This window comes from Buteo buteo, chromosome Z (assembly GCF_964188355.1).
Source record: "Buteo buteo chromosome Z, bButBut1.hap1.1, whole genome shotgun sequence".
Lineage (NCBI taxonomy): Eukaryota > Metazoa > Chordata > Aves > Accipitriformes > Accipitridae > Buteo > Buteo buteo.
This window is the reverse complement of record NC_134204.1, coordinates 38,611,402-38,630,282: the sequence shown is the minus strand read 5'-3', so window position 1 is coordinate 38,630,282 and position 18,881 is coordinate 38,611,402. Positions and strand designations below refer to the sequence as shown.

At 38.4% G+C, this 18,881-nt stretch overlaps 1 protein-coding gene across 1 annotated transcript in view; it reads left to right on the top strand.

Annotated features, from left to right (window-relative positions):
• Nucleotides 1–18,881, top strand: part of MLLT3 (MLLT3 super elongation complex subunit) — a 145,337-nt gene that overhangs the window by 105,323 nt on the left and 21,133 nt on the right. Inside the window, exons 6-7 of the mRNA XM_075021761.1 lie at nt 910–1,518; nt 18,517–18,595. Coding sequence (XP_074877862.1) covers nt 910–1,518; nt 18,517–18,595 — 688 coding nt within the window. The remainder of the gene's footprint in view (nt 1–909; nt 1,519–18,516; nt 18,596–18,881) is intronic.

Sequence of the window (18,881 nt, the reverse complement as noted above, 5' to 3'; positions counted from 1 at the left end):
TCCCTGGGTGTTAATTCTCAGAAGAAAGGATCCCATATGACCTATTCCAGATAGTTCAGTTCCCTTATTGCTGGTTCTAGTTGCAGATCACCACCTTCCCTGCCATTTTGACTTTTCAGATTCAACTGAGTGAGGAATGATACTGTTCTGCTCTTTCTGCTTTTGCCTGTTCTATAGGACCTCTGAGTCATCACCACTGTCTCAGAAACCCATCTCGCTTATAACAGTTGAATTTAAAAAAATGCAGTGAAATATTCAACAGAGACAGCGGCAGTAAATACAAAGAAGAAAGCTTTTTTTAGTAAAGGAGGTTTTCCATAAAAAGACATTAACTGCTGAGATGCCATAGCCAGGCTGGACCCAGAGTTGTTACTGTGTATGAGGAAAAGGATCTGGCAAAAGCTGGAGAGAAGATCACAGTTGAGAAGTCAAACTTTGTCTGAAATGTCATGAGGATGCACATATTTTGCTCTCATCCTGAATTCTGTTGATAGCATATGGCTCATATCCTCATCTTTTCCTTATGATTTTTTTTTTTTTTTTTTTTTTTTTTCTGGTAGCTACTGGTCATGGTTAACATTTCCTAAACTGTCTTTATGTTTATATTAAGCTGTTTCTTAAAAAAAAATAATCTAGTTCTTAAGATAAAAACTAACTTGTTTTGCAGATATTGACAAGCAGTGGTAACTGCTTATGTTCCACCACTTTGTTACAGAGAAGTTGACCAAAGTCATGGGGTTTGTATCTGTTTTTATACAGGTATTTGCAGTTTCTTGTTTTCAAACTGTAGTTCCAAGTTTATAATATGAATCCTGTGTCAATAGTGTGTCTGTCATTTGGAGGATTCTTTTTATTTTCTTTTTCTTTTTTTTTTTTTGGTAAGTAAAATTTTGCGTCTGCTTTTTGCAGGACCCGACTAGGATTCTGAACACAAATAGCAGCAGCAGCAGCAGTAACTGTTTTTCAAAGATACACAAGTTAACAAAGGATCACAAGGAAAAAACTTCTAGAGACTCAAAAGAACATAAAAGTGCCTTCAGAGAACTTTGCAGGGAACACAACAAATTTTCCAAAGAATCCTCTAAGAAGCCCAAAGAAAACAAACCACTAAAAGATGAAAAAATAGTTCCTAAAATAGCATTCAAGGAACCCAAACCCATATCCAAGGAGCCAAAATCTGAAAACACCACCATCCTTACCATAACAGGTGGGCAGCAGCAAGAAAAGAAGACTCCCACAAAAAGGCCCTCTGTTCTGGACTCTGACGAACCTTCTGCAAAAAAGAGAAAAAAAAGTGGTTCAGATTCGTTTTTTAAAAGTTTTTCTAGCACCCCACCACTGATTCTTACTTGTTCAGCTGAAAAAAAACAGGCAAAGGATAGATCTCAACTCAAGGTGGGGAGAGTCAAAATTGAAAATGATGCACTGGAAAGGAAGACGCCTACTCTGCCACCATTTGATGATATTGTAGATCCCAATGATTCTGACATGGAGGAAAACATGTCCTCCAAATCTGAAGTAAGTGGTGTTTGGTTTTGCTTCATATGTGTTGAGTATTCCCAGTCTGTGGGATTGTGCACCATATTTGTATTTTCCCCTTCCTTTCTCTTGTCTACTGGCAGATTGTTCAAACTGAAGGGTGCTGACTGCTGGCTGTTCGAACTTATGCTAGTTGTATTGTATTGCCTATTCAAGTCTAGTCAATTTATAAATCTGTCAACATTATGACGAATGAGCATATGGGAGTTGGCTATAAATAATATTGCTCTTTTGATCTTGTTCTTTTGAATTTCATGCTTCTTGTGAGAGAAAAGGAAGTTCATCTAAATGCTTGTATTTCACACCCTAAGTCTTTGTGTTCAGGTGTTAGAGAATTCAGTAAATTCAGGAAAGGGTTGCAGTAAATCAGAGTGTTATTTGTTGTTTTTCTGCTAGAAAGGGCAGTTCTGTGAATGATTCCAGTTTTGTGGAGGAGGAGGAGTTCCTAGAATCCCTGCTCAGATGAGGAGAATCTATCCAAAGTAACAGGCTTACCTAACAAGAAAGACTATTTTTATGAAAGTTTGATTTCCTGAAAATATTTGTCTACTGTGTCTGCCTGAAAATATTTGCCTACCATGCCTGCTTATGTGTTTCATGCATCATTTGCTCTTGATAATTAGGATTTTAATCATTCTCCTAGCAGACTTCAGTTTTCAGAAGCATCTTCTGTAGAGAGATGAGTCGAGAAGGGACGGCTTGTTTGGTGCCTTTATTTGTGCTTATGGCAAGAGGTAGTGTGAATAGTAGAGGGGAATTCTTCCCAGCCACGCCTGTTCAGTTCTCTCATTTTTCTGTTTTTTTTTTTTTTTTTTTTTGTTGTGTGCCTCTGTTACTGCCATCAAATTCATAGCCCTGCTTACCCTCTCTGGAAAAGACAATAAATACCCTGCTGTGGGGAGGTGTCAACATTAGGTTTATACTTTATAGAAACTTGCCACGAGGGAGAAGGTAATTTATTTCTGAAGTGACCTTTTAATGACTGTTCCCTTAGGGCATGCAAAGGCTGTAAAATTCAGAAGGTATGGAATAGGACAGGTTCTGCTTTACAGCATGGTACTGGTGATACTGTGGTTGGGGTGGCATTCCTGTTTCTGGCTTAGAACTTATGAATTAGTCTTTAAACCTGAAAATGTTCACACTTCTCAGCCTTGGTGTGAATTAACTTCTAATGTCTTTAAAATAAGCTGAATTTTCTATTTTAATTTATGTCAGTACACTTAAGACTTGCCACCTACCCTCGGTATAGCCAGCTAATGAGCATGGATTTTGCTTTCACATTTCCTGTTCATTCAAATAGGTGCCATGTAGTGGCACATACTTTTACTGGCAGTAGTGGTTCTCCATTTTTCTTCAGAGACAAAAGAATTGAGAGGAGCAACTGCAACGTAACTGAAATTTTACAAATGCAGGCACTACAGAGGTGTGTGCTGCATAGCAGCTTGCAGATAGCTATATGTGAAGGATATGGATGGTGATCAAAACTGATCCTTTTTAATTGTTGTCATGTGTTTTTCTTCTTGTTGTCTTGCAGCCTCTTGCCCATTATGAATGGTGTAATGGGTACACCCTTGTGTTTTTCATAGGATGACACAAATCCACTTGCAGTGCTGTTTGTCTTCCATCTGCAGTTGACCTGCAGGACCTAAGGAATTTTTTAACTCTGTACTACAGCAAAAAAAGCAGATTTGGGGTTTTCTAGTTCTGCTCAAAGAGAAGCAGATCCTGCTGGTCTGGATTCTGGTATATTTTAATGTTGATATCCTGGATCATGGAACAGATAGGTCTTCAGTGGGAAGGCCAGTGTGGTCCACGTCTGTATTGGTGAAAAGGATGTCTGCCACTTTGGGACTATGGTCATTAATAAATCAGGCTTAGTATGGCTCCGGTCAGTGACTGGATACTATTTAGAAAGTCAATAATATACTTTTTTTTAGAAAAGGTATGTAGAAAAACCAGAATAATTCCCTAAGGTGCCTGTGGATTCACACCATTCTTTGTGCTATGGGAGGAAATGCTGGGCAGCCTGGTTAATGAGTGTCTGCAGAATTTCACAGAGTCATTCCTTCTACACTTCATTAGTTTTAACCAGGGAGCCTAATGAAAGGTGAACAAGCAGTGTTAATAGAGGTAAATCTATATGTTGGATAAAATAGTTTGAACTTGTTGTATATGTTGGTGGATTTCTAAGCATTTCTGGAAAAGGAGTAGATTTTACAGCTAGATCCATAAGGGGTATATCCTATAAATATAGACATATACAGAAAAAATGAAAACTTGTAATGTTACACAGTAGTGGAAGTGAAAATATGACAATGCTTTTGCTATACAGGAACAGTTATTTCAGGTCTGTTAATGCTTCATGATACTAACCAACATAGCTGTCTGAAGCTGGGAAGATACTTCTTCAGTGGCATGTTCTGGCATAATAATGTGCTATAAAATTCAGTCTAATGTTATTTCTTACTCTGGTACAGTTATAGTAGTGGGTATTGTAGTATTGATGAACAAAGAATGAATCATTATTTAGGAGTATATTCAGTGGTAAGGTATCCAGGCTTTATTCCTAAAGTGGCTTTAAAAAAGCAAAACCACAAAACCAAACTCTGCAAATTTGGGTTAGATATAACAAATCAGATTACAATCAATACCTAAAAGAAAATTGTTAGGATACCACAAAAATATTAACTTTAAGTCAAGTGCAGTTTTTCTAGTTTAAGTTACGTTTATGACATAGTGCAAACCTAATACTGTATGTATTATAATAAAATTATGAATAACTTTGCTAAGAATTTTGTGAGGACAATATTTTCTTCACTCCATGGAGTAAGAGATGTTCTCATTCTTAAACACATGTCCTGAAACGGTGACTGTTTGCTTTCTTGGTATTAGCTCATGTGCATAACTATGCATATCAAACATGATAAATTTGTAATAAAAAGTGTAATGTAAGAGAGCTGTCTGTAACTGCTCTGTAGCTAAGGTTGTATTACTTCACCTAGAATTATTTTAGTCTTGCTTTTACATTTTACATAGAGTTCAGTTTGTCAGTAGGTGCACAAAACCAAGTAGTTTTGTGTGCATTTCTTTAAAAAAAAACAAACTCAGGGGGTTGGTAGATATCTGTATTTCAGATGTTTTGGAGGAGTCCTCCCTTGGCAAATGTTCATTGCTTCTGAATTTTGTCCATTAATTCTTTTTTTTAATATATAACACGTGAGAAGAAAGTTAAGAAGTGGGACATAAGCAAATAGTGCTGGCATTATGTCTGGAAATTTTTTCAACAAGCTGCACAGTAAAAGTAGATGAACTTGTACTGCTTTTATCAAAAATATTCACCAGAAGCTAGAACTTCCTGCAAAAGTAAGTTTCTTCCTTTTGCTGGTCACACTGAAGACTGTTTTTAGTGCTAAGGGTAGTCCATGATGAGTTCTCAGCTGCAAAGCTGGGTTCAGGTTTTTAAATTGAGGATGACATTCTGAGAAGTTCTCACCTCATGGTAAACAAAGCTGACAAGCATCATTAAACAGAGGTGCTGTATCACTGGACAGGTGCTACAGGAAGGCAATGCTGCTGCTCCCCTGTTTTCTTAAGATACAGCCCCTGTTCAGTGAATCGAGATGGGGTGTATCCTTTCAATTAATGGGCTTTAATTTCAGACAGAAAAGCAGAGTGTGCTTAACCCTTCTCAATATTGGCATCATGCTCTACGTAGTTCTGGGCATTCGGACTTGAAATACTGGCCTTCGCCTTCATGAAGTGGAGGACGTAGAGGTTTAGCACCCTCCGAGAGAGGTGGATTCTTTTTCATGTGGTGGAGCATGTCTGCCAGTGGCTAATCCATACTCTGAGCTGTCACTTGAAATTCAGATTTAAGAACACAGCCAGGTTAGCATACTGTTGCCTCAGGGGTGTTTCAGAAAGCCAATGTCCTCTGATGCCCTGCAGTCATTTCCTGTTTTGAGCTCCAAAGACTTCTATAAAATTACAGTGAGAAATAAAGCGAATCACATCCTTGCTTAGTGATAAACTTTCTGCCCTGGTTTAATAGCCTTTCTGTGCATGACTTAAAGAGTAAGACCACTTATGGTTATTTCTTATGGTCTATTTGGAATAGGCTGTAGTGTGGTGCACTGCTGTATTTATTTTAGCTCCGTTTTTCTGTTGACTTTGAGCTGTTGGCAAGTGAAACGTGTGTCTGCATTTCTTTTCCTGCTGCTTTTTTGAGTATCGCTTTTCAAATACATCCGTGCTTTAAAGTGTGTTGGACTTCAGCATTAGTGATAGACTTGGTGTTCAAAACAGTGTGGATCGTTTTAGAGTCATGTGAGCTAGCAAAGCTATTCAGGAGCATCATGTAGTATATTCAGTTAGAAATTGCACATAAAGGCTGAGGAATTATTTTACTGGCTTTAGTATGAAGCATGTAAAGTAGGACATGGAGAGAAAGCATGTCAGATTTATGGTTTTATTGAGGCATAGGAATATTAGCCCAGTCCACTTGAAAACTCCAAAGATTTTGCTTTTAAATTCAATGGCAGGATATTTTAGTTAAAGAAAACTCCATCTATTTGCTTCCTATGTTGGGACAGTGCAGCAACATGATTAAAAAAACCCAACTTGACATTCTTGATTTTGCTGCCTGTCTGATGACGAAACATGATGATGTTCTTATAACATTTGTGTGAGCTTCAAACTGGTGTGTGAAATGGGGAAATACAGTTTTGGATCTGAGTAAGGCATTTTCCATGCCCGGGGCTGCCCCTTCTGAGCTGTGGAGCCATTGCAGAAGGGATGCTTTGGTACTTCTTGTTTGATTATTAACCAGTTTTGCTGCTCTGGGTAGGGAGGAAAAAATGGTGCATAGCTCTAAGTGAAGCTGCTGCAGCAGAAAGACACAAAGGACATCAGGAAGATCATACATACATGTTTAGGGCTTAACAAATGTTCTCAGTGTATCTCCAGTTGCAGTGAACTGAATAAAAACTCTTAAAAACTGCCATGCATCAAAGTCGTTCGTTGGTGTTTTTTTTAGAGAATGCATGTGGCTCTGTTGGATGAATTTCTGCTCCTGGTGTGATTATTTTGCATATGCTGTGTATTGTTTTTTCCCTTACTGCCTGTATATGTCCCTGCAATTGTAGCATTGCCGTTAGTAATAGTAGCAGCCTTTTGGCATGTCGAAGCCTACGGAAATTCAAACTGAGCAGAAGTGCATGTTGGCAAATTGTGACAGCTCAGGGGTGAGGACTTCCAGTTATTAAATGCAGAGTACTTTAGTGGGTCTTTTGCCTTTGGAAAAAAATGTCAACTCCAAAGGATGTCCATTACAGAACAAAGAATATACAGTAGTGATCATGTAGACTATGGGTTTCTACTTAACTGCTTGCATATCTCAAAGCAGTCTTAATGTTACAACATGAGTACCTTTTAAAAGTAATCCATAAAATGCCACTTTGGATCTGGCATGTGATCTATTAATTTGATTGTTATAAAAGTGGAAGAATATTTTGGAAACCCTCATGGTCTTGTAAAACCTCCATCCCTTGTTAGCTGAAAAATGTTGTGTTCTGCCAGGACTGGGAGCCAAAGTAAGATCTCTTTCAGATAATATTTAAAGTTAGAAATAACAGTAGTGAAATAGAGCTCCATATGGAATTTTCATGTAGTTACCCAGGAAAAAACCAGGAAGTTAGGTTTTATTTTTTTTGTGAAACTGTGACTCTGTTAAGATCTTTAATGATACAGAAGAGGATTGATACTGATGTCCTTCATTGCAGACTGGGCATCGTGGGTTTGCAACCAGTCATATTCTTAGAATCTTTACTTTTTGCTTTATATTTTAATGCTTTGTTTCTGCATTTGATTATTTTTAGTCCAGGTGTGAATACTGCTCTTAAAACCCTGCCAGCCACTCTTGTGGGATTGTTTGCCCATAGTACTCCTGTGTTGATGAGGTAGTTCAGTAGTCACAAACAGGCGGGTACTAGAAGGTCATGTAAATACTGTACAGTCCAAGGTGTTTCCTTGCATATATGTGCTCAGAGAGAAATAGTGGCCTAAGATAATCAGAAATGGTATAAAGCACAAGTATGCTCTATGGCCATCAGCATCTACTGTAGTGTGGCAACGTTCAGCTGCTATATATTAAGCCTATTTTTATTAGCTGTTACTATGTGGTGAGATGAACCATTGCTGGATGAGGAAGCAGCAAGATTGCCAAGTAGTGATTCCTCTCTGGCAGCAAGCTCGGATGTTGAACCAAGATACTTTTGTTACCATGATATGTTAGGAAATCACTGGCTTACAAAAATGTTAAGGATTTAGAAATAAAATAAAACAGTGGAGAAAAACTATTTAGATATGGTTGAATGTCCAGGTTGCAAATGTAATCTTGTAAGAGTCAGGAAATTTTGCATTCTTGAGGCAGTCATGGGTATTAAGTTGTTTTTTATCAGTTTTAGGCAATGTCATATTTTGACCACAGAAATAATATCATATGTTATTAGGCTACTAGTTCAGGCTTCAGTATTTTACTTTATTCACAAGTGTTGGCTACATCTGTTTCAGTAGGCACTACTTATGTGGATTAACTCAATTATTTGCATAAATGCACTTTTAGATTGGGGCCTTATTTTCTATATTTCAAGCCTGGAAAATTCTATTCACCTGCTAGCCTGCAGAAAGTAAGGATTTTAACTGGGTATGTCAGTGCCAATATTTTAATTATATTCTTTCTTTTGTGGCCAAAAAATACTTTGTGCCTGGTCCAGTAAAGTCATGACAGTGTCATGAGGCCGAGATGATTGCAGCCAATATGCTAAAGATAGGAGATTTTATTTTAATCATGATTAGGTGAGATCTTCTTGATATGGTTTTCATTGCTTTGAAGTTGCTTTATCTGCATACGTTATGTTGTGATCCAGAGAAATGGCTCCATATAATTAAAATAAAATCCAACACCTGTTAGTTATCAGCTGAAATAGTTTATCTATGTCTACAATAGTTAGATCTATCCAAGGTTTTTATGCCCTTTTATTTTTTATGTGGAACCATCAAGTTCACAGTTGTTTTCTTTGGCAAAAATGACATGTTTTACTCATGTATTTTTGAAGGTTTGCTGCCAAACTCCCCATGAAATTAATTAGATAATTTTCATAATGCTTCCCATTCAGAAGCTTGTAATCTAGTGGTGACTGATGTGAATTCTCCAGGACACACCATAAATGCACAATTTAATTTTTACATTTTAAAGACTGAGTAATCCTCTGAAGTTTAAATTTTAACAAGGCAGGACAAAGGCTGCCTGAACTCATTACTACCGTGAGTGTATCATGTATCATACCTGTGTAGAATTAATGACGATTCATTGCCTGCTGATGAGTGACTTCTGTTCAGCTGTCCATGCTGTGGAGCCCTGGGGTTGTGCTTGGTGTTGGCACTTGATGCCACACTGGGGGGGGATGCTGGGGGACCCTTTTGGGATGGGCAAGGGATGCTCCTGATGAACATCATGTGCCTGGCCCAAACTTGAGGCTGATAGTGCCTGTGCGTCATTGTTCTTCCAGTATTGAAATGTGTGGTTAGCTGTTCTCTCACAACAACAGTGTCCACTCCTTCACTGCAAAATCAAGGTGTTGCAAAATTCCATGTGGGAACGGATGACAGGACACCAATATGAAGATCAAAGTCACCAGTTTATTGAGCCTAGCTGATCATTCTTATACAATTCTCTAAGTTCCTAAGAAGCTTTGATTGGCTGCTGCATGCAAACATTTAGTGTCCACGCATACAAGCATAAAATGAGATTGGTTATATCAACACTGTACACGCGTATAAACATAAGATATAGTTGGTTATACTAACTCTGTACACGCGCATAAACATAGGACATAATTGGCTATATTAACTAAAACATGCGAAACTTGTCTCAATCTAATTGGTCAAGATAAACTGCCAAATTGAGGTTGTTTGTGCCAAGTTCCCTTTATCGTGGAATGCACACCTGTGTTCTTCTAATTGGCATCTTTCTTTTTTTGTCTTCTTGTTTATTCTGTTCAAGGCCTTCTAAAGGCTTCTGGAATGCTCTTGTGACCGTGAGCTACTTTCAGGCCCAGTCACTAAGTTCCATATAATTGACTCCTACACAAGGCATGCCAGCAGTTATTGTTTAGGGAAAGCCTGATGCCTGCAACTAATTTTAACAATAATTTGAGTATTTGTTGGAGGTGGTCCTACATCACTACACCAGCAATAGAAAAACTGTCATTCACTTAAACTTTAAGAAGTGTTGGTGTGAATTTGGTTTAACTCGCTGTGTCATCATTCAGTCATATTGTCTTTCTCAGTGTAGTCAATACCTTAGTACAGCTGATGTTTTTGTTAGAAAAAGATGTTGCAAAATGAATTTTCTCCACACTTTTCTCTGCAAACAAACAAAAAGCTTTGAGTGAAACATGCAGCTGTGTTGGTAGTAATTCCTATAAAACCTGATAAAACTGATAAAATACACCCTATCACCAGCAGAGCTGTGTTTCATAGCTGAGGCTAACAGGCAGCTGGACTGGTGCCTGAGCACCCCGAGGCAAGATTACTTGTGTATTTGGGTTAACGGGTACCATGGGCAGCTGTAACTGGATCAGTGGCCTCAATATTGATTACCCCGATCAGAAAACCATTGCCAAATTTATGCCCTTTAATATCATTGGTGGTGAGCAGCTGTGATTAGGACAGAACTAAATCAAATAACTTTGCTGCTTTGTGTGAGGTCATTTTAGGTATTACCTAAATAATGGGAGGAGATTACATATGAGTCCAGCCTGTGTGTTTTTAATGATTCAAATTATCAACCATGAAAGTATTACAGTTTAAACCATTGACAAGAAAAGAGTAGATATATGCTGTGATACTTTTAATTTCTTTCATTGTATGAATAATCTTTTTCCATTGCCCATGCTGCTTTAATGCAGTTTAGTTAATACACTGTAACCTTATTCTATGGGTGAAAAGGACGTGGCTTCAAGACAGTGCTTATTGCATTGCGTCTTCCACAAGGAGAGTAGAATATCACAAGTGGGCATAAATATCGAGCAAAGAGCCATGGTCTGAATATTCTGGACAACAACAGTTTGGTTGCAAAGTTTCTCAAGTTCAAGGCAAGGAAAGGCAGGTTCAAGGCAAAAGGAAAAAGCCACTCTTGGTGTTCTCAGTGACCTAAATTTGCTTTGGCAGAGGACCATTGGGAGGAGATAAAATTTTGTGAGTTAAATGTTACAATTTTAGCTAAAGAAAACGGATGTGATGATTCAACTTGATTTATTTGTGCCATATGCAGCCTTTTTGATCCTGAACACTGTAAAACTCAAGATTGATCAGGGTTGTAGTACATGAGTTTTTAATGTAGCCAATATTTTAAATAATAATAATAATAATTACCCAATATTTTTAATAACTTCAATTACGTGTATCAATTACATTACAAATATATTACACTACAATATAACAGTTTGAGGGAAATGTAGTTTAAATATAAACAGGTATTAGATATTATCATTTTTTAAAGAGATTTTGTCTTTATCTTGTATTAGTAACTTAATACACCTTATGAAACCATTGCAAAACTCTTTCTACTGATGTAAAGCTGAGATCACACTATCAAAAAACAATTTTAAGTCTCCAAAGCAGGGACAAGGAGCTTTAAATTAGTATTATTTTTCGTAGTAATCAGTAAGAGTGCATGAGTAGGCAAAGTTACAGCACACAGATGTGTCAGCTGTGAATGGTAAAATACCAGTAATACAACAGCAATCTGTTCTGTGTTTTTTTTCCCTAGAATCAGCATTTTATAGTTCTGTGTGTACATAATATGCATGATCTCTTGTGAAAACTACTGACAAATACATGATAGTATCAGCATAGAGCAAGTGCTTAGGAACCATACTGACAGATGCCTCAGAAATATCCATAGAGAAAAATGTGTGTAGAGCATACTGTTGCCAACCATGATGTCTAAAATTCATTGATCAGTCTACAGTATCACAAAATTGGCTAAAAATTATGACACTTCAAAAAATAGCATAAAGGGCTTTGTTTTGGTTTAGGGACTCAATAATTTTTTAGGGTACAACATAGCTTTTTGTATTTTTCTCTCTACAGCTTTTCACTGAAGCTGGAATGTACAGAAATGAAAGCTGAAATATTCACATAGTCATTTAAATCCCAGGAGTTAAATTTGAGAAAAATGTATATATAATGAGGCTTGCTGTGAAACTAACAAGGCCACAAAGATGTCATGGAAGAGCTGCACTAGATCTCTCTATAGTCTATGGTGAAATTTTGGACAAAATTTTTGCATTTTCTGGGATGTAAGTTCAAGAGCCAGCAGTCTGCAATAGCAAAGACAGTGCATAGGGACTCTGCAGCAGCACTTCAGAAGAAAAGCTGTCGTTTTTCATATATTTAGGTATATATGTACTTGATGTGTATGACCTTGACAAGATTTCTACATAGTAAAGGTTTAGTGTAGGGTTGTGGTGGGACCACTCTACAGTTTGAGCTACATAAGAAGAGAGAGGAACTACAGTGAATTTGCAAAGTCTGTGAGTACCTGCTGTGAAGACCAGATCTCTAATGATGTGAAGAGGTACTGTAGTGCAGAATAACATCCATAAAAGAAGTTTTGCATGTAGTGAGATGGTTCTCCAGCTGCCTCTTTGTTAATAGGAGTCCATGAATTTCTAACATCAGGACCTCAGATCTGGGAGAATGTAGGTGAACAACCATCTTACTGCACCAAAAGTGACAGCAAACTGTCTGTTCAGTTTCCCAAACAGTGAACTGGGATTGCATCAACATCTGCCCTTCTCAGTGCTGATATGTATAATAGGACACAAGAGAGAAAATAGGGCAAGAGAAGAACATTGGGGAGTGTTGGCTTCCAATACAGTAGCTGTCAGGACTGGCCAGAACAGCTACCACCTAACTTCTACCATTGCTATTAGTCCCCTTAGAGCAGAAAATGTAGATTAGCTGAGTAAAATTCTTACATTGGCTTTAATATTTAGGCTGAATTTTCTAGTTTGTATCTAGTACTAAAATTGAGGGTTAGACTTTCTTTCTAAAACACTTTTCTCTCCTTTGTTGGCTTGTGAGAGCTTTGTGTATAGAGTGTGTGAAGGTTCTCAAAGGGGAAGTTTAAAAATTGTAAAGTAAAACTCCCAGAAAGTCAGTATCTGAGTATTGCTTGTCAGCTTAAATTGGTCTTTCCACACTTTACTAGAGTACAGAGGGATAGTCACCATTCTCTCATCACAGGGCTTTCATGCCAGTGAGTGTACAAGATAAGCAATATTCTTCAAGCAAGTGATTTATTTAGGGTATCTTCTTCCATCAGTGGGCCCCCATTTTTGTGGGGGTTTTTTCCCACGTAATTTGGGCTTTGAATAGAATATAGAGCTGTTACCTTCCCCACATTGTGCTGCTCATACTGTATTAATTCTTCACAAATATTAATGTCTTTTCACACATTCCTGGGGAAATGTGATCCAGTTAACATAGTTTTTAGTGCCAATATTGAAAAGCCCAAGACTTTATATAATCCTGTCTTTGCCAGCATTCATTTTGTCTATATATTCAGAACAGTTTTTGGTTGGGGTTATCTGACGAGAACTTCCACCTGTTTGTACTCTGCCTCTTTCAGTTTGTTAAGGACTATGTTCATACTCACATGACCATACACATTTTTAGTTTATTTTACCTTTAGTTTACTCATTATCTTGTAGGCATGAAATCCATGGAAACTGTAGTATTAGCTGCTCTACATGAGAAACAATAATCTTCTCTCCTCTACTTCTTTGCCTGCTTTACTATGTGTCTTCCACTCTTACCAGTAAGATTTCTTCAGCAAAACTATTCCTGCAGGCAGCGGCCTTCACTGGTGCTTCATCTTTCAACTGTATTGTGCAGTGTACTGCAAAAGGATTTTTTTCTCCACGTGTTAGCTCAGTCTTCTGTGCATGAGTCTTCTCTAAGTCTTACACTAGCTTGAGTATTTCTGAGTTTTTATGTTAGCAGTGTCTTGAATTTATCTTTTATTTATAAAGCTAAGACAAAATATGTACATAAATATAGAAGGAAAAGGATTTTCTTTCAAAAGTAGACACGTTTGAGTAGGATGGTCTCTAAAGAAACGCAAATCCAGCTTCATCCAGTGCAATTGTTCAGATGAAACAACTGCAATGTTTGCCTTGAGGTCTTTTCTGAGTACTAGTTGTTAAATGAAGGATGTGTTTTAGATTCACAGAACCACAGACTGGTCGAGGTTGGAAGGGACCTCTGATGGTCATCTGGTCCAACTCCCCTGCACAACCAGGGCCACATAGAGCTGGTTGCCTAGGACCACATCTAGACATTTTTTAAATATCGCTAAGGAGGGAGACTCCACAACCTCCCTGAGCAACCTGTGCCCATGCTTGGTCACTGTCATGGTACAAAAGTGTTTCCTGATGTTCAGAGGGAACCTGCTGTGTTTCCCTTTGTGCCCATTGCCTCTTGTCCTGTCACTGGGCACCACTGAAAAGAGCCTGGCTCTGTCCTCTTTGCACCCTCCCTTCAGGTAATAATAAGATCTATGAGGACCCCTGGGTCCTTTTTTCTGCCAAGCTGCTTTCCAGCTGGATGGCCCCCAGAATATGTTGGTCCATGGGGCTGTTATTCCCCAGGTATAGGACTTCACGCTTGTCCTTGTTGAACTTCATGAGGTTCCTGTCGGCCCATTTCGCCAGCCTGTCAAGGTCCCTCTGAGTGGCAGAGAGACCCTCTGGCATACTAGCCACTCCTCTAGCTTTGTGTAATCAGCAAACTTTCTGAGGGCACACTCTGGCCCATTATCCAGATCATTGATGAAGGTGTTAAACAGGACTGGACCCATTATTGACCCCTGGGGCACAGTGCTAGCTACTGGCCTCCAAACAGACTTTTCACCACCGATCGCCATCCTCTGAGCCCAGCCATTCAGCTAGTTTTCAGCCACATCACTGTCTGCTCATCCAGCCTATACATCAACAGCTTGTCTATGAGGATCTTGAGGGAGACAGTGTGAAAGACCTTACTGAAGTCCAGGTAGACAATATCCACTGCTCTCCCCTCATCTACTAGGCCAGTCATTTCATCACAGAAGTTTATCAAATTGGTCAGTCGTGACTTCCTCTTGGTGAAGCCATGGTGGCTACTCCTGATGGTTGTCTCATCCTTAAGTGCCTGGAAATAGTTTCCAGGGTTAGCTGCTCCATCACCTTTCCAGGGATTAAGGTGAGGCTGACCAGCCTGTAGTACCCTGGGTCCTCCTTGGCCTTCTTGAAGACAGAAGTGACGTTTGCTTTCCTCCAATGTTTGGGCACTTCTGGTCACCATGATCAACCAAAGATTATTGAGAGTGGCCTTGCAATGACATCTGCCAGCTCCCTCGGCACTCATGGGTGCATCCCATCTGGGCACATGGACTTGCTCAGGTAGCAAGTACAGAGTCAACTTAATTAACAAATAACCTCATCTCCATCAGTGATATGGAATTTTTGTTTGAAATTACTATAAATAATTAAGGCAGATAATTGTCTCAGTAGTTTAGGTCATATTCTCTACCACATGACTGTCTCTGCCTCTTCTCAAAAATCAATAATCTGGCATTTCCTGTTTAAATTTTACATCTTCTTGACCTTAAATTATTTCTCTAAATAATTGTTTATTTCCTTAAATGTCATAGGTATGAATAAATATTTTGATTTCTATAAGAAATAATTAATTCCACTTCCCACTCCATACCCCTGTTCTTCCATCTTCCCTGTGATGATCTTCCCTAACTTTTGTGAATGGTTAAAAAGGAGCAGCTTTACCTTGCCTTGGAGATGTAGTGATATAGAATTTGGGCAGGGTGTAGGCAGCTCAGTTCAGGCTTATGGTATCACAGACACCCAAACAGTGTCTCACCTTGGCAGTGGTAGATGTGGACACTTAGTGGATGAGGTGGGGTTGTTCTGTCCTTTGAGCTACAGATGGGTTGGATTACTCTACTAAAAGCTGAGGCAGTGGTCAGTGACAGGACGCTTAACAGGCGGTAGACGTTTTAAGTACAGGAGTCCTGTTAGAGAAGACTTGCCCTGGGGGGAGCATGTTCCTCCTCCCTGAGAAGCTAACTTTGGACAAAGTGGAAGTAGAAATAATACTTAGCTATAAACAGTTTTAAGTGTGTAAGTTTTCAGTATGTATGGCACAGGGAAACAGAAGTCCTTAGGCTGTTGTGTGTAAAAATAGGAAATATGTAGACTGGCTGATATGAAGTGGGATATCGCTACATCACTTAAATTTTATTTCAGGAAACAATATGTAAGCTTCCTTTAAAAACAGTCAGGGAAAGGCAAGAAAAGCCATTGACACCCACATACAGATGTTTTCTATTTTTTAATGTAAATAAGGAGCTTGAAATGATGTGGTTTATTTTTAGAAGAAGTTATATGAATCCAGACAACCATGAAATCTTAAAGAAACAGCTCTATTATATCCTGTGTCATAAACAGGTGAGTTTGCCTGAAAATTGTTTGCAGCTCAAGAGTAAGTTGTTGTACTACTTGTAAAAACAGACAAGAGTTTGGAAATGACACAAGCCAAGTGATTTAGAGCTGGTGAAAAAAGTACATTTTCAGGGAAAATTTGAGCCAAAGAAAAGTCCCTTTTCCTGCCGAACAGTTTCAAAGCACAGAATCCCTCGACCAGGCCTAATAAAGAAGCTAGTGTCTCCTGTGCATCAGTGTGAGAGCACTAAAACGAAATAGAGTGTCTAAGAATGCAATAAATCATATTGGGTCATTGCACTAATGAACAGTTTGGGCCCAGACTCCCATTAGCTTGTCTGTAGGAAGAGAAAACTAGTAAAACAAGAAAAGGACATACAGAGAAGCTCTTTGCAGGTACTTTCTTAAGCTTTTATTGTTGAAGGACACCCTTTAGCTAATTTTGGACCATTAAAAAAAAAAAAATCTATTTGGTGATTAGTAATCAGTGGACAAAAGCAGAAAGCCCAAGTGAATAAAGCCATAAATACCTAAGTCCTTGGGGTAACAGCCTGTAAAACTGTCAAAAAGCATTGCATAAGTGACAAAAGATAGCCTCTGGTCACTAGAAGCTCCAGCACTGTTGGCACTAATCCATATTAATATATGGAAGGCATATTTTTAGTTCCTTCTAAAATGCTATTGTGTATGGTTTTGCACAAGTTCAGGCAGTAAAAAAAAAAAAAAAGGCTTTTTCAGAATGACTTGATTTTGAGAGCAGTGTCAAATGATGCTGCCGTGTCTTCCTAAAAGATCTGATGCTGTGGACCATTGTAAGGATCTCTCTTGGTACTCAGAAATACATTGTGTTGTTGGCTGGATTGGGTTTTCTTGTACAGGGTTGATTCATCTGTATAAAAGCTGTATATACCCATGCAGTCAGGTCCAGAGTTTGTATTTTGACTGTGTGTCTGTGAGAACTGGAGCTGGTGTTGATTTGAGGAGAGCAGATGTTAATCGTGTTTTTCTCAAGCATTCTGTTGACCGAATAGGCATCCCTCATTGTGAGAAAAGGCAGTAAAAGGCTGTAAATCTGCCTGCTCATTATGAAAAGCAACAATAGATTGATTTATGGAAAAAAAATCAACTGTTAGGCTTAGGTAGCCTGTGTGCATGAAAACTGAATTTTACAGTGACTGGATATTACTGCTGTTATTTTTGAGAGCAATTTAGTTCTAACTTAATCACAAGAGATATTCTGCAGGCAAGGAGAGTCAGAAACTTTAGTTAGGCTGGATAGCACATCATGATAACACAGTTGTATAAAATTTGAAGTGTAAGCATGTTTTCTTTTCAAGAGTAGATTTTTAGATTGTTACTTCCTAGCCTCATTTTCGCCGTTCCTTCTGTATGGACAGTTCTTTCTTGTTTTATGTTCTCTGTTAGCATCCCCTGTGCCCACATACCAGATTTCTTCTTTGTCTCATGTACACAGGTGAATGTGCAAGTATGTACCGACACCTACGCACTTCAAGCCACTGAGCCTAAGAAACAGCAAAAAAGTATATGAAGGCATGCAACATAGCAGCAGGAAGCAAGACTTCTCAGTACAACCACATAAACCATAACCACTATGAGGAAAATTATACAGGATTTTTAGATGAAGTAATTGGCCTTTCTCAGTAATTTTATAGAATTTTAGAGAGAAATCTATAAGTTTTAAACAATAGTGGAAAAACAATATATAGAACTGTTTGTTAAATACTGTAAACTGATTTTAACAACTCTGTTCTAAAAATCTGGTTCTCTTTTGTAAGATGTGTGTTCCAGATACCTCCTCTGTGTAACAACGCAATCTTTCCAATTCAATCACTATTACAATCTGTAGGGTCTTAATACATATGGACAGTGTTGGGATGAGGAGAAATCCAATAACAACAGAAAAGTTTATTTTGAATCCTGCTCTTAAGACTTGTTTTCGAAGGAAGAAGAAAGAAAACTGTTTGAGGCTTTCTGGCATTTAGTGTGGTCTGCTCAGGTCTTCTTCTGTTTTTCAATTCTACTACATAGTGATTAATTTGGAAAATCTTGCAACTACAGTATGACAAGGACATAGGAGCCTTAGGTCTATTATAAACTCATTTAGGCTCCCATGTTGTATAGCCTTTCAAACAACGTGTTGGGAACTTCTTGTTAGGATATTGGCTTTAGTAAAGAACTAGACATGATATAGTAGTGTGTATGTATGTTGAGTGCATAGCAATTTCTACAATGTTTGCCTCACTGACGCTTGAAATGAAGATCTTTGAGTATTACTCTGTTCCGTAGTTTTTTTTCTTGACAGCATGCCTTAGGCAGTAACTAACAGTAAGAGTTTTAGGCAAAAATGTTTCTTACAACTTTACTTATTTTCTTTTTTTTTTTTCCTTTTAAGTCTGAACAGCCCAGTCCTGCCAGTTCCAGCTCCAGTTCCAGTTCCAGTTTTATACCATCTCAAAACAGCAGACAACAAGGTACCAACAAAGGAAAAGAAATTGAAAGGAATGTGTGAAATGAAGGGGGCAGTAAAACCAGAACTGGTGGCATCTCATTACCACTTCTCTGCTGTCATTCACAGCCTGAACTGGCCACAGTTTTGCTTTAGAGACTTTTCCTCGGGTTGTTTTCAGATGTGGCTGTAAGAGCAAAATAAAGGGAAAAAATGTGTATCTGGGAAATGGGTGTGAAGGGTATTTGTTTTGAAGCACTAAATTCATGCCAGTCACTTAACAGATGCTAAACTCAAAAGAGCTTCTGTTT